Here is a 22,358-nt window from a genome sequence, read left to right on the forward strand (position 1 = left end):
CCATACCCATCTGTGCTCAAGGCTTACTATTAACTCTATCTCAGGGATCATTCCTGGAAGTGCTCCAGGTACCATATCAAATGCCAGTGATTGAACCCAGGTCAACCACGTGCAGGACAAGCACCCTATTTGCTGTGCTGTTTGTCCAACTGGCTGAGTATTTGTTTTCTAACCCAGTGTGTGATTTATTTTTAACGCTCTTCATCAATCCCTAGAGTAGATTACCAGTTTGTTTTAATAACGGCAGTAAAAAGTAGTAAATACTATAGCCCTGTAACAACTCTCATTTTATCTAACACTTATTTATTCATTATTTATAGTTTGTTACAAATACTGTGACTGGGCCTGGAGAGATGGTGTTGTAGGTAAGGTGCTTGCCTTGCACCTAGATAGCCCCAGTTTGAACCCAGTATTACAAATGGTACACTGAGCACTGCCAGGAACAATCACTGTACATAGATCCAGGAGTAAGCCCAAACACAGCTGTTGTGACCCCCAAACCCAAATAAAACAGAACAAAAACCACCACTAGGACAGACTGGCTCCTCATTCATGGATGAGGATAAAATCCTTCTGTGTTCTTTGAAAACATTTCTGCTAGATAGAATAAAGATAGAATATGTGGTGCAGAGAAAGTAGAAGAACTTGCTATGAAAAATAGAACTGAGTCCACGAAAGCATTTGTTATGCGTACTTCACATAAGTTAATAAAACACTGAAATGGAAATGAGAAATAACAGGATAAACTACAGACTGAAGTGAAAATAAAGTGGGCTGAGCAGCTGAAGGGAAGAGAGAACCTTGTAAAATAAAGAACTATTGTTAACAAGGGACTCAGAGGGCAATGCCAGGATTAATTCTTAATTAGGACTTGAAGGAAAGAGAACAACACTGCATAGAGCCCAAACAGCGATACGGGGCAGTGGGAGAAATGCTGGAGATGTTTTCACCAAATTCAGCTAGAAGTAGGATAAGATAAAAATGAAAAGAGAATAGAATTTAGGAAACTCAGAAAATTATGAACCAACAAGCTTCTTACTGTCCTTAAATTAGTATTCAAAAATATAAAGCAGTGAACTTCCCTGAACAAAAAATATAAATATTCAAATTGAACATATTCACTACATCAAGTTTGGTAAACATGCTAGAACATGAAGAATGGAGGAACTATTTTTAATTGCTTATGGTATCATTTGCACGTAACATTTCCTAATCAGAAAATAAACAATATATGTGGAAAATAACTAGCTTGACGCTCCCTGATGGTGACACTTATATATTCACAACAGGAATTTGTTCATCAAATCTCATTCTTTAAAAGATGACTTATGAGCATCTATCGTTTTTATCCATAACCCAGGGAGGCTGCCATGGGTAATTGCACATGTAGTTTAATGAATGGAGCTCAAGGACAAATATTGTCCCCACATAAGATTCACTGTGACCTCTTTTTTACTTTTAAGGTCATTTTTCAAAACAGTTCTCTTATGGCCTGACTAGGGGAGAGGGGGTTGCCTTCTTGTGTAATGGTGATGGATCTCGGCTTTTAGAACAGTATTACACAATACTGCATTTTTATCATTCTAATGACTATTGCTGGACAAGAGAAACTTGCTTTCCAGCCAGATATTTATACAAGCTAATCAGAAGCTTGATATGATACAGATGCTGATAACCTTTTGCCATAAGAAGTCTATGTTGAGTCTTGCTTTGACAGAAGAGCACTGGCCTCATTCTGTATTCTAGAACAACAGATTCTATTTCTTGAATGCCTTAGGAGGGACAGCAGATGATGTAAATTCTTTCAGAACATTAAAATGAATCAAGTGCTGTGCCTCTACCACATTCCCCCAAATAGTACCCCAGATCTTTTTATTTCTTAGATCTATGGGATGAAAACTATTTTGATTGAATCATGTTCTCATTTAAGTAAAATGAAGCAAAAGGATTAAAGAAAGACAGAAGTAAATTATTTTCAGTAAGTCTTTTACTCTTCTGTCCTTAAAGTGCATTCCAAGCCCAGTTGTTGTTTAATTCTTTGCTTGGACTACTAATCCTGCTGTTCTTCCTATTTTAAGCTTAATATTTTGTCTTGCAACAGATAGAACGTTTCCTGTAAATGCTCATCAGTTCACTGCAAGCAGAAAAAGAGCAATAAAATCACTGCTTAAAGAAGTGTTTTGTGTGTATTGAAAGAACAGCAGGGCATCTCTGCCAGTTCCTAACCTGAATATTAAAGAAGTGTAACTGATATGCTGCTAAAGTTAATAGGATAGTATTTGCGTTTGAGGGGGGAGTAAATCACAAAAATAAACTTTTTGGTGCAAAACTCTACAAAATACATTCTCCACATGCCTGCACAGATGTTCTCCACATTCCTACTCCTCACTCAAGACCGAGTCACTCAAGTGACTTTTCCTTTATCTACTCCACTCATTCTTTAATTCACTCATTGAATAAATATTTATGAGCACATCCATGTGCCAAGAACTGTCAAGAATACATTACTGAAAAAAATCAGTTACTTCTTTTGCCCCTCTGTCCTTTCTGTGATAGTTTTCTCTCTTTCTCTTTTTTTCTATTTCTTTCTTATCATTAACTCCTATGGTCTTGCTGAAGACAGAGTAATCCAAACAAATAGTTTAAGGCTGTATCTATGAAGGTTAGCTTGTGATTTCAAAGTGGAATGACTCAGAAACATTTGTCACTTTAAGAGAAGGCAGAAAGCCAGGTGTCACGTCTTTCTGAGTTATTCTACTTTAAAATCACATGCTAACCTTCATAGATACTGCCCTAAACTATTTAGTTTACTATGCCTTCATCAAGACCACAGAAGTTAATGATAAGAAAGAAACAGAAAAAAAGACAGAGAGGATGTTCCAAGCTCAAGTTTGATATTATTTGTGCTAATCCTGAAACTGATTATGTCTATAGGAAGTCCTGCCTCTTTTTAGTGGAGAATGGTTTGGTTTGGGGGAGTGTTTTTCAGGATTCTATCAGGAATAATTATTTCTATTGGATTTGGTCCTTCATTTTGTCTTTAAAAGAACAACAACTAAACACCCAAGCATTTGTATCTTAGGGCTAGATTACTAAGAATAGGATTTCTGCATCAAATTATTTTAATAAAGAATCTGATAAGCTCTAAAACTCAATTGGAAAAGGAAATTTTCAAGGTTACCACAAACATTTTGAAACGGGGAAAATGGGCTGTATTTTCCTTCCCAGATGAAAAAATATACATAATAAAGATATAATAGGCAAATCAGTTTGGTAATGACCAATAAAGGACATGTAAATCAATAAAGCAGGAGAGACTGCAATCAGGGAAAGAATCACTAAATTATTTTTGGAAATTTTTTGACAAATCTGGATAAAAAATAAAGGTGTTCTCTATCTCACATAGTGACAAAGTGCTGATTTAATAATTTAAAATATAAAGCACTATACAAAAGTACAGGATAAGTACAAGATAATGTTTTAATAGGCTCAGATGGGAAACACTACAATATACAAAAACTAGGCAATTAAGGACAACTACAAGTTTCTTGATTTGAGTACTAGAAGATATATGATAAAGGTTGTGATAAAGGATGGTATTCTATATACTAGACACTGTTGTGGACTTAGAAATTAAGAAACTGACAAAAGAACATACTTGCTTTCAGGAAAGTTCCATGTTCAAACTAAGTTACTGTTTGAAGTTGTCCTTGTCTCTCACATCTGAATGTCTCTGAACTATATTGTATAGAGTTATTCCATTCCTGGCATTCAGTTGAGTCTTTTTATCTCCCTCTAAGTAAGGCGGGAAAGGCATGGTTCCAGAATATGTTTTCTATTTATTTTCCAAGGTGCTATAAGATTCCATCCAGAAGAAAATATGTATATAAAAGAATAGTTCATGATTTGACTATTCAAAATGCTTAAGTAATTATTTTTCTAATATTAAGTGTGATTTCTGTTTTCAAGTCCCAGTCCACCTCATGATAAATGATAAAATGATGATAAAAATGATAAAATGTTAAAAAAAACCCATCAGATGATTAAAAAACCATCTAGTTACTTACCAGCAAACATGAAATAAAAAATTCTCAAGTGCTTCATGTTTGAAAACTGAGTCACTGAATCAGGATTCTTTCCCTTCATCTTTCCTTCCTATAGTTGCGTGTAAGTCCTGGGAGTTCTGTAAAGCTACAGAAAGGGAGGGAATGTCTACCCTTCACTTCCAATATGTAATTCTGAACTCAAAAATTATTTGTCCATGGTCATGATGGTGATGACCTGTCATCTTGTATGTGGTTCGTTGCGCATTGTTCCTCTTGCTGCCTCTGTCCCCTGATGCTTCTGGCATTTCTTCCTATCAGTATTGACTGAAAAAAAGGGCATCTCTCTTCTGACTTTTTTAATAGAATTATAAATATATATATATTTTTAATTTTATTGAATCACCGTGAGATAGTTACAAGCTTTCATGTTTGGGTTACAATCTCACAGTGATCAAACACCCATCCCTCCACCAGTGCACATTCCCCACCACCAATATCCTGGGTATACCCCCCCTTTCCCACCCTCCCCCTGCCTCTATGGCAGACAAGATTCCCCATACTCTCTCTCTCTCCTTTTGGGCATCATGGCTTGCAACACAGACACTGAGAGGTCATCACGTTTGTTCCATTATCTACTTTCGGCACACATCTCCCATCTCAACTGGTTCCTCCAGCCATCTTTCTGACTTTTTACTTTCACTTTTGCACCCATAACATTGCACCAACCCTCTCCTAAACCTCTCTGGGATATACATTGATTCCTCTTTGTTCAATATGCACAGAGTTATTCTCTGCTCTTCCATATTATTGTGACCAAGGAAACTTCCATGCAACATGTGAACATTCCAAGTAGCACTGTAGCAGTGTCATCCCATTGTTCATCCATTTGCTTGACCAGGCACCAGTAACGTTTCCATTGTGAGACTTATTGTTACTGTTTTTGGCATATTGAATATCCAACACATTGCTTGCCAGGCTCTGCCGTGTGAGCGGGATACTCTCTGTAGCTTGCCAGACTCTCCGAGAAGGACGGAGGAACCGAACCTGGGTCAGCTGTGTGCAAGGCAAACGCTGTACCTGTTGCACTATCACCCCAGTCCAACATTCCAAGTATTCCTCTGAAAAGAAGACCTATAGATCACTATGCCTAATCACCTCTGTGACTGGGTTGCAGGATACAAATCCTCATGGCAACATCTAAAATTTCTAATTCTTCCCCAATGTTGTATCTTCTTTTCCTCAAAGACTCTTGTCTGGAGTGAGGAAATATCTCATAACCAAGTATTCATCCCGCGCTTTCCTGTCATTCAAGAAGGCAGCTTTTTAAACTCCAGAAGCCAAGAATTTGACACTGTTGAGACAACCCTTGTATGAGTATTTGGGGAATGTTGCTATTAATATCTCCGTATCGCACATGTTATTCTACTACATAAACCTGCCCTCTGTGCTTGTCTTTGGTTAGGTCCTTACTACCATTTTCCTTTATTTCTGTTGGCTTTTGAGAAGTCGTGAGTGGTTGAATACCTTTTAATGCTAATTTTCCAGATATTTTCCTGGGTCCTTTTAATTTAATTCTCTCTCTCTCCCTCCCCTACCGTGTGTGTGTGTGTGTGTGTGTGTGTGTGTGTGTGTGATTCATACCTACTGATTTACTGATTTTCAGTGGTTGTGTGTGTGTCATTAATACCTATTGATTTACTGATTTTCGGTGGTTATTCCTAGATCTGTAGTTGTGACCCCTGGCAATGCTTGGGGGACCATACAGGCTCTTCGGTATTGAGCTGGGGTCAACAGGATGCAAGGCAAGTGCCTTAAACACTGTATTATCTCTCCAGCCCAGTTAATTCACCTTAAATTCAGATTTAACAGCTTCATTTTGAGCTTCAAAGCACTAAACTTGGTAAAAATTATTAAATAATAACCAATACCTACTGATTGATGCCAATGAAGAATGCTTTCTCTAGACACAAATCAGAATTTGAGGGAATCTGGAATTTATAAGATTGTTTGCTAAACTGAACTGAAAATTTTGGTTTTTAAAATTATACTGATTTCTTTTAAAACATTACAAAATGTAAGCTATTATTACCGCTCTTTTAGACTACCTTTTGAATGTAGTATTGCCTAATACTAAACCCCTTATTAGAACTTGGAACAAAATAAACCCTTTCTCTGTTTTGCTTCCCAATCTACTTATCATGCAAGACAGCAACAATATACTTAATTACGAGACCACATCCATTAGGGAATTTTTTGTCCTCTACAGTTGGGTATTACAAAACATCAATGACAATAAATAGATGCCTTTGATTTTTCCCCCCTGGGACTGGAGAGATAGTACAGCAGGTAGGGCACTTGCCTTGTATGACTGATCTGAGTTTGATCCCTGGCATCTCATAGGGTCCCCCATGCACTTCCAGGAGTGATTTATGAGTGCCGAGCCAGGAGTGACTCTAAGCATCACTTAAGCTGGGTATGTCTCCGAGGCCACATCACCCCTAGACCGGGTGTGGCCCAAAAAACAAAAGAAAATTTTTTCTTTCTATTGATAGATAAGGAATAAATAAAACATAATGTATCTGTCCTAAAGTAATAAGTTCCAAATTACGTGAACAATAATTAACATAATAAAATGCTAAATTAAGTGAATCACTTTTTTTATAGAGAGAAGATACAACCAAAATCAGTTTGATTGTGTGTTGTTACTGGGTGGTCCGTAAAAGATGAAGTACTAAATTAGTTTTATAATCCTGGAGGAACAGTGGAAAAATAAATATAGGAAACAGGTTGGCTGTTGCAAACTTGAGAAAAGACATATTCTACTCAATTTTCTGATGGACTTGCAAGTTGATATATGTCACAGACTCATTTTTTTAAAATCCTGCTTAATAATAAATGAAAATGTTAATAAAAGTATATTCCATAAACATGTGTTACTCTTCCTCAGCCAGCTTCATGGTTATGTTTCTACTATTGTTGCTTTTGAAGTTTATTGTCATTCTGTAAGAAAGATCATCAATCTATGCCTTCTTCTATTTTATTAACCATGTCCCAGTCTTTATACTTGTGAAATGCTAAGGATATTGACTAATACTGTTTTGCAGAGAAAGGGAAGCGCACGGTTGGTCAACACAATACAAACTCATATTAACTTGCCCTATCTGTTACAGCAAATTCTTCGTCATTCTAGAGAAAACTCAACAAAAGTTATATTTCTCATTACTGATGGATATTCCAATGGGGGAGATCCTAGACCCATTGCTGCAGCCCTGCGAGAGTTTGGAGTTGAGATCTTCACTTTTGGCATATGGCAAGGGAATATTCGAGAACTGAATGACATGGCTTCCACCCCAAAGGAGGAACATTGCTTCCTGCTCCACAGCTTTGAAGAATTTGAGGCTTTAGCTCGCCGGGCGTTGCATGAAGGTAATGGATACCTCGGGGGCACAATATGATGTCTTTGAGAAGAATTTTACTTCATTACTGCTTGAGTCTATTGGAGGACATTACTAAACCCCACAAAATCTGTTTTGAACATGATGCCTACGTGCCCGTTATGTATTATGAGACATGGATACATAGATAAAACATTCTGATCTTGCAACATGGTTTTGTTTTATCCACAGCTGTGATATATTTTCACTAAAATATCCATATGCCCCCATCTAGAATGTTAGAATCAGGGGAATGAATTTAGGTGTTGTTTTGAGGCCACACACAGAGTGGGAAAACTTGAGTTAGAGATCATTTACAATTATCTGGAAAGATGAAGTAAACATTCAGAGATATGCATGATGAATCTCACTAGAATGTTTCCAGAAATGCACACGAATATATAGGAGTGGCAAACACTTACCACATACTTCTTGAATCTGACAGTTTGAAGATACATAGAAGCTGAATATATACCCGAACAGGAAATAAAGAAACTGATTCATTGGGGGAATTTTTTAAGCCACCATTTTATGAGGATAATTACTTGCATAATTTAAGTCAGATAAATCCATTTGTCTTGATCCTTACAGACATCCATGTGTAAAATTTGGTCTAATGGGAGTCATGGCAGCATAAGGTGTCAGTCCGTGAGTGGTCATTAGAAGCAGGTCTTCCCTGCCTTGCTCCGAGAGGAGTTGGAGTAGGCTCCCAGGCTTTAAAAAGTCTAAAATAGGATACAGCCCAAAACACCCCCAATTGTTATCAACATTTGGGGAATTATTTAACTTTTGCACCTTAGGTTCTTGTGAATAGACTGGGAAATCAAAACAGTTCTCATGCCATTGAATTGTTACAAGGATTGTTAAATTTGATTACATAAAGCTCTCAAATCTCTACACTATTAGTATTTTCTAGGCAAGTTATCTAACATCTAAGAGCTGGTTTAAAATGGAGATATAAAATGGAGATATAATATGTACCACCTATTTCATCAGAATTAGTTAAAAATATTTAAATTATACCAAGTATAGTACTTAGCATAGGACATAAGCAGAAGGTGACATACTTAGTAGGAAGATAGAGCGAGTTACAGGATGGGATTATGCAATTATGGGTATCATTAGCTCTATTGCTGAATAGCGGTTTCCAGTACTACCATTCCTGTCTTAGGAGCACAGTGAGTAGGACATTTACCCTGCACATGGTTGACCTGGGTTCGATGGCTCTGCCCTTCTTGGAGAGCCTGGCAAGCTACCGAGAGTATCCCGCCTGCATGGCAGTACCTGGCAAGCTACCCATGGCGTATTCAATATGCCAAAATCAATAACAACAAATTTCACAATAGAGACATTACTGGTGCCCGCTTGAGCAAATCGATGAACAACGGGATGACAGTGCTACAGTGCTACCATTCCTATATTGTAATATTAAGGCTTTCTTTTCTAATGTTATTTGACCATCAATGGCTGAGACATAACCTTCAAGGAAAGGTTCTGATTAACATATCATATCAGGGTTTTATAAAACGTAATTTTTGTTATAATTAACTGATGCCTGGAATTCATGCTACTATAATTAATTTCTAGATTTGGTAATGAGAGCCAATCATTATTGAAAGGATACCACCAGGACAAAGGAAATAAACTCAATAGCCTCAGCAAACAAACATATAGTCTACTAAGTAAAGCTTTGTTAGGGTGTCTGGTTGTAATTGGTATATTTCTTTATCTTTAATTCATAGATATATTCTGTAACTGAAGTTATTACCAATTATCTTTCCATGTATTCATAGAAAGACATATTCTGTAACTGAGGTTATTACCAATTTTCTTTCCATGTATTCAATTGCAGTGCATAGATATCTTGCTAAAACTCACCCATATCAGACACATTATTTTTATATCTGGAGCCAACACCATGTGTTGGCCAGAATTTAAGTAAATAATTTTGAACTTATTCAAATGGCTAAATATGGTTTTATTGTCGTCTTCATTCTAAGTCATTCATTCTGAATAAGTTTTATTCAATCTTACTCTGTCCTATTAAGTCATTCTGCACAATTCTACAAGAGCAGTTGAAGTCCCATCATGCCTCACTTCAGAGCATGACACATGTGATCAATATGGTCCCCATTTTCAAAACACACTATTATTTACTTAAAATGTAAAGATAAACCAGATTCTAGTTCTTTGACCCAACTACTGCAGTACCAAGTCTTTAATGAAATAATTAGAAAAGTGATAGCATTTATTCTCTAGTCAGTCACTCAAAATCGGTCTCTTTAATTCAGCAGTCAGGATTCTAGTTCTATTTTTCCATTTGAGCAAGGATTTGAGGAATCAGGTTGCTCTGCCTGACCTCATCCTGACTCAGTGGAATATGGCTGGTGTGGAAGCCAGGAGAGAGACCTGTAGAACCGACGGTATTGCTTCCTGCCACATCTGGAGACTCCTTGCTAAAGTACTTAATTTCTACTTGACCCTGCATGGCCTCAAGAGCTAACAATGAGTTCCCAGACTGAAACAACTTATTTGGCTGAAACAAATCCCCAGTCTGAGGTAGTGCAAATAACACACTCATATTTGGGTGGGAGTGGGGAGCAGTTGGGAATTAGATGGATATGAAAAAAGGGTTTTCTTCAGATTGCTTTTGAATTGTAGTAACTAGAAAGAGTCATATTCACTGTTCATTCATTTTTTCAATGCCCATCTATCCTCTGTAATTGGTAGATCTGCCGTTGGGGAGTTTTATTCAAGAGGACATGTCCCACTGCTCCTATTTGTGTGAAGCCGGCCGAGACTGCTGTGACCAAATGGCAAGCTGCAAATGTGGGACCCACACAGGTCAATTTGAGTGCATCTGTGAGAAGGGGTATTACGGGAAAGGTCTACAATATGAATGCACAGGTGAGTTCTTGGTTGGAGTGATAACCCTGTCAGTTTTCTCTTGCTATGTAATGATCCCCGAATTTAGTGCTAAAAGTCACAAGGGCTGAGTTGTTCGTGACTCATCTGGAAAGCCATTTGGGTCTCAACTATGTCTACTTTTACTTTGATCTTTAACTGTAGTCTGAGTAGGCTGCCCTGCGGATCTTCGTTGCACTCTCTTATGTTTGGGGATCAGTAGACCGGAATCTGGTCTCAGGGGCTTTGTCTCGAATGCTAAGTCTGGTTTAGGGGGGCCTCTCATAGGCCGGCCTTGGCTTGTGAGCATGGTGGTGGCAAAATTCCAGAAAGCTTGCAAGGACTGTTGAAAATCAGGTGAAAGACAGGAAGGGGGAAGACTTGGGGTCTTTTGTTGTAATCACTCAAGATCCAAATCTGCCATCCGGCCACATAAACTTCAGTCTTCCTTCGAGAGATGCCAGTGGGATTCTGGTCCTCAGACCATTGAAATCTCATGAAATTGGCACCAAAAATGCAATATTCACTGAGTGATCCCTATTTCCCACCAAAGGACAACAGAAAATTCTAAAAATGTTATTATTTCTAACACTTAAAATTCTTAACTGTTATTATTAAATATTGTTATTATGTATAATATAGTTACCTTTATCAACATTTGTGTTTTGCCTCCTTTAACTTTTCTTTCAAAATGATCTTTGCAGAAGGGTGGGGGGGGAGTAATAATACAGCAGCCAGGGCTCTTGCCTTGCATGTGATGTGGGTCTGTGGTAGTATACTTGTTTGACCTGAGTTTGATCCCTGACATCCTTCAGAACATGCCAGGAATGATCCCTGAATCAAGAGTAATCCCCAAGTACTGCAGAATACAGCCAAAAAAAAAAAAAGGAAAAAAACCCATATATTTTTGTCTTCTTTTTATTTTTTTTCTTTTTTGGCTTCTGGACCGCACTGGAGGTGTTTAGGGGACCCTGTAGTTCCAGGGATCAAACTGGGGCTCCATCATACAAAATCTGTATTTTGAGTTATCTTTGTAGCCTGGATATGTAGATCTTTAATATTTTATTAGAAAGGCAATAACAGCCACATAAAATTCTTGTGTTCCATTTAGGAAATACCTAATAAGTGGAAGAAATATGTAATACTCATGCGATAATATTTTGTTTTCTTTCATATTTTTCACGTGTGGGGGGTTGGGCCACACTTGACTGTGCTCAGAACATAACTCACAGCCCTGTACTCAGAGATCACTCCTGGTGGTGCTTGCAAGGGGACTGTGTGCAATGGTGGGGATCAAGTTTGTGCTGGCCACATGCAAAGCATGTTGCCTAACCCCTTTATCGTCTCTTGTCTCTTTGGCCCTTGTTTTTATGTTTTACCTTTAAAAACTGTTCTTTTGGGCTTGGGGATGTGGGTCCGTGGTAGTATACTTGACTCTGTGCATGAGGCTGTGGGTTTGATTCCCAGCACCCGGTAGTCCAACAACCACTGCGAGTGGTGAATCCTGAACACAAAGCCAGCAAGAGCACCTGAGCACAGTTAGGTGTGACCCCCAAACAAGCAAACAAGCAAACATGTTCTTTTATTAAAAAATACATAAATTGGGGCTGGATCAATAGCACAGTGGATAGGGCGTTTGCCTTGCACGCAGCCGACCCGGGTTCGAATCCCAGCATCCCATATGGTGCCCCGAGCACCGCCAGGAGTAATTCCTGAGTGCATGAGCCAGGAGAGACCCCTGTGCATCGCCGGGTGTGACCCAAAAAGAAAAAAAACACATAAATAAATGAAAATAAATAAGACCTTGTTCTTTCGTAATCGATAGCCCTTCCATGAGTCACTGCTTTGAGGAAAAATGTATTCCTATAAAAATGAACACCCACCAGGAAACTTTCGGAGCAGTGGGTTTTCTCTCTACGGTCTCCTGTGGCCCTGCCTTGCCAGTTTCTCATGAACTGTGCTTGACTGTGACCCTTGGAACGTAGGTCTGCTGCGGAATCGGGATAAATGTCTGTTCGCTCCTTGCCCGGCCTTCTCCCTTGCCTTCATCTCACCTTCTCCTCCGTGGGCATGTTCTCTTGAACTCCTCTTTGATTCTTTGCCCCTCTCCTCCCTTCCCTTCATTTCTCCTCCTTTGCCTGGCCCTTCCCCAGCTGGCAGATGCCTCTTCTCAGGGTCTGCCCATCCATGCTCCCCGAGCAGAATGCTCCTCTCTTGGCTCGGCTCCCATTCCACGCAGCAGGATTTCGCATTTAAGCAGGAGGGGGAGGGAGGTGCAAGAGCAACCCCACTGCCTCGGAGTTGGCGGGATGCCTCCCTTTGAATCTTCCCACACTTTCCTCCCCAGCCCAGCTTGGCACGCGCCCCACTGCCCTCTCCTTCCCGCCTCCCAGCCCAGCCCACCAAACACAAGCAGGAGCTTTCTTGTCCCCCTGCTCCGTGCGGTTGTCAGCAGCTCTGCTTTCCGTGTGGTCTTAGATGAAACCGGCCCCTGCCAACAAGCCCTGTCTTAGGGCTACACCGCAGCCTCAACCACGCTAGCCTAGGACCCCACGGCTCCTGGCACCCCGTAATCTTGCACCCTGGGGGATCCAGTTCAGGAAAGGGTGGGGTATGGTTTACAAACCCACTGCCTCCAGAAACTCAAGTTGCTGTGGCTCTCTCCAGCCACACTCTCGAGGTTGAAAGGCACAGACACCGCAGTGTGAAGCGTCTGAGGTTGACTCAGCCTGGCTCTGGAGCATCCGTCATGAACACAAGAGCAGTTTTGCTGCTGGCTGTAGCTAACATCAATAAGGAAAATATTTTGCGCTTAGTTGTTTTTTATTTTCAATTATGAAGTCTCAACTTCATCCTCTTTTTCATGCAAGATTTAAATTAGATATAGTGGCCTCGATAGAAGTGTTGATCCAATCATCTCCAGTACTTGTAAGGATTATGGGAAAGTGCATTTGGACTCCATATATATGTGTATCTATATTGTGTATAGTCACAAAAGGCAGTGTTCATCACTGTTTTCTGCAAGGCAGTTTGGAAGAGAAAATTAAGTGAGTCTTCATATTTTCCCTGTGGTATGTGTAGCTCATTACCAGATACTTTTCTTTAGAAAGAAATAGTTGAAAATCTGGAAGTCATGAACAGATTTTGAGGGTTTTTTTTTCTTTTTGGGTTACACCCAGCAGTGCACAGGGGCCACTCCTGACTCTGCACTCAAGAATTACCCCTGGCGGTTCGATGCTGGGAATCAAACCGGGGTTGGCTGCGTGCAAGGCAAACGCCCTACCCACTGTGCTGTGCCCCAGAAGGCCTTTTTTTAGGGCCCAGGATGGCTCAGTGGTCGAGCCCCATGTGAGTCCCAGCACTGACCCACACACACCAAGTGTGATCCCCAAAACACCATTGTTTGGGATGCCTTGCACTGCAAGAGAGCGTGTGATCTTCAATATAGCACAACCAAGTGTGTACAAGCACCACAGCTTGACACATGTTTGACTCCTAATCATGACAACAACAACGAAGAAAAGAGAAAAAGACAAAGTGGAATTTTTAAAAAAACTTAAAAAAGAGCTATTTATTTAACAAATGTTAAAAAGCATCTTCTCTATGGCAAGTCCTGTGCTAGAGATTCAATGGTGAGCAGACACACATGGTCTACACCTTCTCTGCATTGGCCAATTAACCACACAAATAAATGTTTAATCATAAGCTGTGTTGTATCCTTTCAATGAAAAGGCTTGCATTATAAAAAAATAAAACAACTAGACTCTAGGGAAGACTGAACTGAGATCAGTCATGTAGGCTAAGCTCTGAGAAATGGCTAGATTTCTGAGAAATAGCTAGATTTGCCCTCTTACTGCTCCTAGGAACGCTGGACTGAGATCAATCCTTTAAACAAAACTCTGAAGGGTGACTGAGATGCTAGCTCTTTTTATTGCTCCAGAGGTGGATGTCACCTTTCCTTTGAAATGGGTAGAATTCTGAATATTCTTCCTTATTGTAGAGACAAATGTCTTTCAAACCAATATTTTTGCAGCCAGAAGAACCCTCAGGTTGACTACTCTAAATATCTCATATTTTAAAAATTTTTATTTATTCATTTATTTTGTTTTCTGGGTCACACAGAGGTTACTCCTAGCTCATGCACTCAGAAATTACCCCTGGCAGTGCTTGGGGGAACATATGGGATGCTGGGAATTGAACCCTGGTTGGCCGCATGCAAGGCAAACACCCTACCCGCTGTGCTATCGCTCCAACCCCTCTACATATCTCATTTTATACAAGGAAATTTTGCTCAAGATAGCATAGCCCAGCAGGACTCAGGAAGAGACCCAGGGTGCATTTTTCTAACTCCTATGTTATTTTCAAGGCATCACATTTCTTATTTTTCCATTAAAAATAGTTTTATAGGCTTAATGATGGTATAATTATATATATGCATATATACATTATGTAAATATCTCTATATTTCTATGTCTATATATGTATAGATAACTCTATTGATTGCATATGTGTCTCTATAAAATATATATAGCAGCTAAAGAGATAGTACCAGGGGTAAGGCACTTGCCTTGCATGTGGTTTACCCCACTTTGATCCCAGGCACCGTATATGGTCAGCTGAGCATCTCCAGGAGTTATCTTTGAGTGCAGAGTGAGGAATAAGCCCTGAGAATCATTGGGTGTGGCCCAACACTCCACCACAAACATATGCATACTCACACAAATGTATTTTACTATGTGATATTTAAATATATAAAAATATATTTAACCATACTGATAATTGAATATATGGGCTGGAGCGATAGCCCAGCAGTAGGGCATTTGCCTTGCACATGGCTGACCCGGGTTTGATTCCTCTGTCCCTCTCGCACAGCCTGGCAAGCTACTGAGAGTATCTCGCCTGCATGGCAGAGCCTGGCAAGCTACTCGTGGCATATTCAATATGCCAAAAACAGTAACAAGTCTCGCAATGGAGAGACATTACTGGTGCTTGCTCAAGCAGATACATGAGCAATGGGATGACAGTGACAGTGACAGATAATTGAATATATAAACATAAGTTTGTTTATATATATTTTAAGTTATATGCATATAGGTTAAATGCATAAGTTACTTAGAGTGCTTAGGTTTGTCTCTGACATGTCAGTTCTCAGTGGTATGTGGTAAAAGATACTTGAAGATTAAGCCATATAATATTTCCTCTTCTAGGCTAGATTAGCAGCCCAAATCTAAGAAACAGTGCAAAGGGGAGGATAAGGTTTATCTTTGCCTGCAAGTAGGCACATCAAGAAGCTTTACACCTACAGAAGGTGAAATACCATTTTGATGAGTATCCAGTGAAAATCAAGCCCTCATTGAAAATTGAAGAATGTAGAGGTGGTTTGCCCTGACTTGGGAAAGTTATTTTCCAAGGCTGATTAACTCTTTTTTGTTACTACTGTAAGGCATATTTCTTGCTGTTCAATTGGAAGATAAGGAACTATGTCCCCGGGTTATGTAGTAAATCTGTGGCAGAGCTGGAGTTGAATTACAAAACGGGGGGTCTTTCATTTCTATAAAATCATATCAAAGAAGATCTGTTTGACCTTAAAGCAAGCTACTGTGGTCTCTTCTCACTGTTCTGGGTGACTGACAATTTGGGTTGCATGGGTTCTCAAACAATGACAATCCAACCCTTTCCAAGGCAGTGGTTTCATTATTCAGCATAGCTAACGCCATGGTCACAGTCTGCAGCTGCTTCATGGCCAAGACCTACATGCACAAAAAGATGTTAACAATTGTGAATCTTTTCTCTGTCATTAACATTTTAACTTGAATGCAAGCATGAAGATACTCATTAGAAAATACTAACAAGCAAGTCCTTGTCAGAGCTCTAGAAGACATTATGTTTGAACTAGTTTTAAATTTCCCTTGGCTCAATACTTCTTTGAGTTTACTTCAAAATAAGCATATTATGCTTTTAGCTGGTGGTTTTACAGATGTGAAAATCAGGTAACACATAGATAATCCAAAGGAAAATTATTTTAAAAAATTTGATTTACACACTTTTTAAGAAATGTATGTCTAATTCAGCTGTCCAATACTCTACAGAAGTTGAATTAGTAATAAAATTATTTTGCTAGGAAAAGAACATTTGAATTGCACTTATACTACCTAGCTCTCCCCAGTGGTTCAGTCTAATGCAGGCATGGCAATGACCAAAATAAATTTCAAAATCGTACAAACATTCTGCTTTATTTTCTCTAATATAGCCTATGGTGGGGCCAGAAATATATAGTACAGCTGGAATGACGCTTATTTGGCATGCAGCCAAATAGAGTTCAATCCCCAACACCCCATATGGTCCCAGTGCTCTTCTAGGAGTGATCCCTGAGTGCAGAGCCAGGAGTATGCCCTGAGCACTATTTGGTATGGATCCAAACCCAACAAAATTGCTATAGAAGATAGCAATTCTTAAAGCCAGATGTGGGACTTTACTATCACATGCTCAGGTCTAAAGGGTTGAGAAAATATTCTTCTAGGTAACTTGTTGAATTTCAGCTAAGGAATCTTCCTCTAAAACTGTGGAGTCTAAATGAAAAGAAAGTGCTCCTCTCTCTATTGCTAGTATTCTTCATCTTGAACAGACATTTGGATAAGTGATAACAGTACAGTACAGCTATTACAGTAAAACAATTAAATAGCACTTACTGTGTTTCAGGCATTTTTCCAAACATTGAAGTCTGTTATCTACCTTAGTGTTCACAATAACTCCCTGGAGTAATATTCCACTTAAAAGACAAAGAAAATAAAAAGTCTGAGAGGTTAAGTAACTAGTTTAGAGTCGCACAGTAATTAGATCTGAGATACGAGCTCAAGTCATTTGGCTTTAAAATCTACAGCCTAACCATAGAGACAGACATGTAACAAATAAATACACCATTTAAAATATTTCAAATTTTGAAAAGTATTAGTTTGACCATATATCATCATAAATACGTGATCACTTACAACCCACTAAGCAGAATCTAATACAAAGGAGGAAAAGAAGAATATTGGTTATATAAAAATCTGCTTAGTGTTTTTAATTATGACTCATTCATGGAATAGAGAAAGCTCTTTAGCATAGTATAAAGACATTGAATGATTCGATCTCTCTATACCTTTGGAGTTAAAAGCTGGAACTAGAGTTTTCCACACATGCCACACTATTTCATTCCTTAGACCATGTCAACTGCTATTTTTGACTCTCTTTCCTACCACACCCCACTATTTTCCTTTATTGCTACTTCATCAGACTAGTATCTCTAATAAGCAGTGACGTTTATTAGACATCCCTACTGCGTGCCTTCAGAATCAATATTCAGTGCACAGGGAAATGGATGTAAAAGGTCAACCAGAACATGAGAGAATTTCCAATGGACCATAGCCCTGTTGAAATCTTTGGGTTATGGTCTATGATCGTCAGTCTTAGGGATCACAAGGACCTTACGACCAGGCACATGCTACACAATTTAATTTATTTAATTTATCTGACTGCAAGCTATTTACATTTGGCTCAGCATTGTCAACAATAAATTAAATACAGTTTAGAGTTGATTTACTGAATTAGTCATTTTTAGATGACTAGATCATTGAATCAGCTGTGAATGGCCTGTAAACTCTGGTTTAGATTCAAGCTGTAAATGCAGCTGTTCTGAATTTCCCCGAAAGGGATTTGAGAAGCTTGGAGGAAGGAGACAATAGGCATCTTGAGGACAAGGCTCTTTTGCAGAGCTTGCCTCCATTTCAATGAGTTTGGAAAGATTAGCAGATTGAAGTCAATAGCTGGTGGGGGCCAAGCGTAAAGGCAGGATAATAGGCCCAAATCCCAGTTGTATTAATGTTAATATAAGGTAGGTAGACTAGAGAAATCGAAACACTGGAATATTTGTGTGGGAGTGTATTATTATTTATGTAAATATATGCATACAAATCCCAGTCCCTCCCTAATACACACACACACACACACACACACACACACACACTTTCCTGTCTAAATATTATATTGTTTCTTTAGAAAGAGAGGACAAAAGCCTCCAAAACATTCTTGAATGGAAACCAAAACATTTGGAAATCTTATTCACTCAGTGGAACTTAGCCATTTCTCCCTAAAAAACTATCCCCAACAGTGCCTAATAATGGATTTGTAAGGTGTAAGGAATGTGTGCAAAGTATTCCTTTTGTTTTTATGAGAGTTAATGCAATAATATTGACTCTGGTTCCCATCAACTGTAGGAGGAGGGTGAATTGCTGCTATTTAAATGAGGCTTATTTGCTCCGATTTTCACTGAATAAGAGAGATCATCACTCCCAATAATGCATTTTTCAAGTCTATCATAATTTTGTGGCAGAGAAACATAAAAAAAGACCAGAAGTATGAAGCATCACCAACCTCCAATCTAAGTGTATTATGTGTGTTTTTTAAATAATTATAAATATCCCCAGTAGTCCTGTCCAAATAAGGACTTTGACCAATTCCTACTTGTCACTGTAATATCTTCCTTTGTCCCTTTTTTTCTTCTAGCCTCACTATAAGAGAATCCTTCAAAAAACAAATGAAAGATATGTATGCTAGTGTTATCCTAAAAAATAATTTTAAAATTAATTTTGCATAGGTATCGAAATTTTGATGAAAATTTAAAATATGGTATTTCCATAATACCCACTGTATCACTGTCACTGTCATCCTGTTGCTCATCAATTTGCTCAAGCAGGCACCAGTAACGTCCCCGTTGTGAGACTTGTTGTTACTGTTTTTGGCATATCGAATACACCACGAGTAGCTTGCCAGGCTCTGCCTTGCAGGCGGGATACTCTCGGTAGTTTGCTGGGCTCTCAAAGGGATGGAGGAATCAAACCCAGGTCAACAGTGTGTAAGGCAGAGGCCCTACCCGCTGTGCTATCGCCCCAGCCCACCATAATACCGTACTGACATTTAATTAATTAATTTGGTTTTGGGAGCCACACCTAGCATGCTCAGGGTTTACTCCTAACACTATGCTCAGGGATCATTCCTGGCAGGATGGGGGTGGGGGGCGCATATGAAATGCCAGGGATTGAATCTGGATCCAATATGTGCAAGACAAGAGCCCTATCCACTGTAGTACCCCTCTGGCCCATGTACTGACATTTAAAAATAGCTAAGATGTCACCTTTATTTTTATATTTTATTTATTTATTTATTTATTTATTTTTATTGATTCACTGTGAGGTACAGTAAGAAAACCTTCATGTTTGAGTTTGATTGTACAGTCATCAAACACCCATCCCTTCACCAGTGCATGTTTTCCACCACCCAAATCCCCAGGATGCCCCCCCCCACCCATTCCACACCTCCCCCTGCCTGTGTGGCAGACAGTTTGCGCAATACTCTCTTTCTGTACTTTAGTTACCTTCAACATTTCAAGACCAGTCCCACGACCACTCATACCTGCCGAAAAGGCAATGCTAGACAGTGTGTTTTGTAGTGCTTGTTCTGGATACAGTAGGAGCAGCCCAGAGGAAAGGGCCGACTGCAAAGTCCAGGGCTACCTCTGCAGCAAGTCGCTCGGGTCCGAGGTTGGTTTGTGTGTCGGATGTCACCTTTAAATGTGACATAATGAATCTAAATGCCACAGCAAATTTTATTCCATATAGCAGTATCCACTCGCAAACAAGCACTGTTTAAATGCCAAAACTTCACACGGTGGCTTCTTTCCTCCATGACAGCCTACGGTGTAATTCTGCACTAAGCAATACACTTTATGTCCTAATGCCTTTAGAGTATCATGGTATTGTACATACAAATTACAATTACTTGTTAACTTTAAATTTTTTTATAAAAGAACTGTGATTCACAAAGTTATTGATAGCTGGCTTGCTCGCATGATTGTCCTTCATCCAGTGTCCTGCCAATCCTATTCAGGATAACTCGCGTGAATAACTTGTAGACCACGGACAACAAAGCTATCTCCCCTTTAAGAGTAATGGAAATGGATGCCTCATATCTTCTAGAAGACAGTGCTAGCCCAATCAGATATATAGGGCATTTTTTTTTTTTGCTTTTTGGGTCACACCCAGCGATGCTCAGGGGTTACTCCTGGTTCTGCACTCAGGAATTACTCCTGGCAGTGCTTGGGGGACCATATGGGATGCCGAGGATCGAACCCGGGTCGGCAAGGTGCAAGGCAAACGCCCTACCCGCCTACCCGCTGTGCTATCGCTCCGGCCCCTAGGGCATTTTCTACTAAAAGAAAAACATGGCCGCTTCCCTGTCCGCCTGTAGACAGACCCTCAGGACCTCAGAGCCGGGCAGGTTCCTAGTCCTGGGGTCACTGCAGCAGTGCCCCTACTGTTGCCCAGCAGGTGCGTGTCTTTTGATGAAAGGGACAAATGGAGGCTTGAAGAAGGAGAGGCAGAGCTCATGCCTAGGGTAGTTGCTCATGTCGCTGCCCAGCTGAGCTCACCTGTGCGACCTTGGTGATGTGGCCGGAGTTGTGGCGTGCCCACGGGCAGCCGGCAAGGGCCAGTCGCACGCCTGCATGTCAGTGGCCTTCTGAGTCCAGGACTCTGAGTAGAGCCTGCGTCCCACCCTGGGAAGGAGAGGCCAGGCCTGGTGATGGGCCAGGCCAAGGACTGAGCAGCGCTCGCTGGGGCTGTGGCCAGCGCCACTGTCGGAGCCTGTGGCCTCCCAGGGAGCGCCGCAGGGTGAAGCACAGTGACTGTGTCCCGGGCCGGCACCCCTGGACGCGGGGTGCAGGTTCCTTGCCGGCTCTGCGCAGACGCATTCTTGGAGCAGCAGCAGCAGGCAGGGAGTGCACCTGGCTGCCCGCAGGCCTCTGGGGGTGAGGGCGAGGCCACCCCACCGCAGCTCCAGCCTCAGGACTGCTGTGTGGTCTCTGAGCTCGCCTTGTTTTAACTCAGGGGTGCAGGGGAGGCTCTGGGAGTACTGGGCCCTGTGCATACAGGACCCCGCGAGTACAGGCGCCGGTGAGCACTGACTCCATGAGCACAGGCTCTGCGAGAACATACTCCTGTGAGTACGGACTCCGTGAGTATAGATCCGTGGGCACAGACTCCATTGGTACAGACTCCCATGAATAGAGTCCGTGAGTACCGACTCTGTGAGCACAGATTCCGCCGACACAGACTCCGCAGGCACAGAATCTGTGAGTACGAACAAACCCCATGAGTGCGGACTCTGCGAGCACAAACTCCTGAGTACAGACTCACATGAGTATAAATTCCGCGAGCACAGACTCCATGAGTACACACTCCCGTGAGCACACACTCTCATGAACACACACTTCCGTGAGTACACACTCCCTGAAAAAACACTTCTGTGAGTACACAGTCCGTGAGCAAACACTCCCAGTATACACTCCCGTGAGCAAACACTCAGGTGAGTACTACTTCCATGATCTCTTCAGCCCCAAATAGTATTGCCGTTTAGAAAATTAGCCAATTTAATGGGTAACAGAAACGTGCATACTCCTGTGAGCGAACACTCCCGTGAGAGCACACTCCCATGAGCAAACAATCCCACTCAGTGCGCACTCCTCTGAGTGCACAGCACGCCCGTGAGTGAGCACTCCCATGAGCAAACACTCCCGTGAGTAGGCACTCCGGTGAGTGCACACTCCGGTGAGTGCACACTCCAGTGAGTGGACACTCCCGTGAGTGGGCACTCCGGTGAGTGAGTGGACACTCCAGTGAGTGGACACTCCCGTGAGTGGTCACTCCGGTGAGTGAGCACTCCCGTGAGTGGGCACTCCGGTGAGTGAGCACTCCCGTGAGTGCACACTCTGGTGAGTGGACACTCCGGTGAGTGGGCACTCCCGTGACTGGGCACTCCCGTGACTGGGCACTCCTGTGAGTGCGCACTCCGGTGAGTGAGCACTCCCGTGAGTGGACACTCCTGTGACTGGGCACTCCTGTGAGTGCGCACTCCCGTGAGTGAGCACTCCCGTCAGTAG

General features: G+C 40.9%; 1 protein-coding gene across 1 annotated transcript in view; it reads left to right on the plus strand.

Annotated features, from left to right (window-relative positions):
- The window catches only part of SVEP1 (sushi, von Willebrand factor type A, EGF and pentraxin domain containing 1), a 215,440-nt gene that overhangs the window by 23,586 nt on the left and 169,496 nt on the right, over positions 1 to 22,358 (plus strand). The window contains exons 2-3 of the mRNA XM_055140985.1: positions 7,217 to 7,472; positions 10,211 to 10,387. Coding sequence (XP_054996960.1) covers positions 7,217 to 7,472; positions 10,211 to 10,387 — 433 coding nt within the window. The remainder of the gene's footprint in view (positions 1 to 7,216; positions 7,473 to 10,210; positions 10,388 to 22,358) is intronic.

This window comes from Sorex araneus, chromosome 1 (genome assembly GCF_027595985.1).
Source record: "Sorex araneus isolate mSorAra2 chromosome 1, mSorAra2.pri, whole genome shotgun sequence".
NCBI lineage: Eukaryota > Metazoa > Chordata > Mammalia > Eulipotyphla > Soricidae > Sorex > Sorex araneus.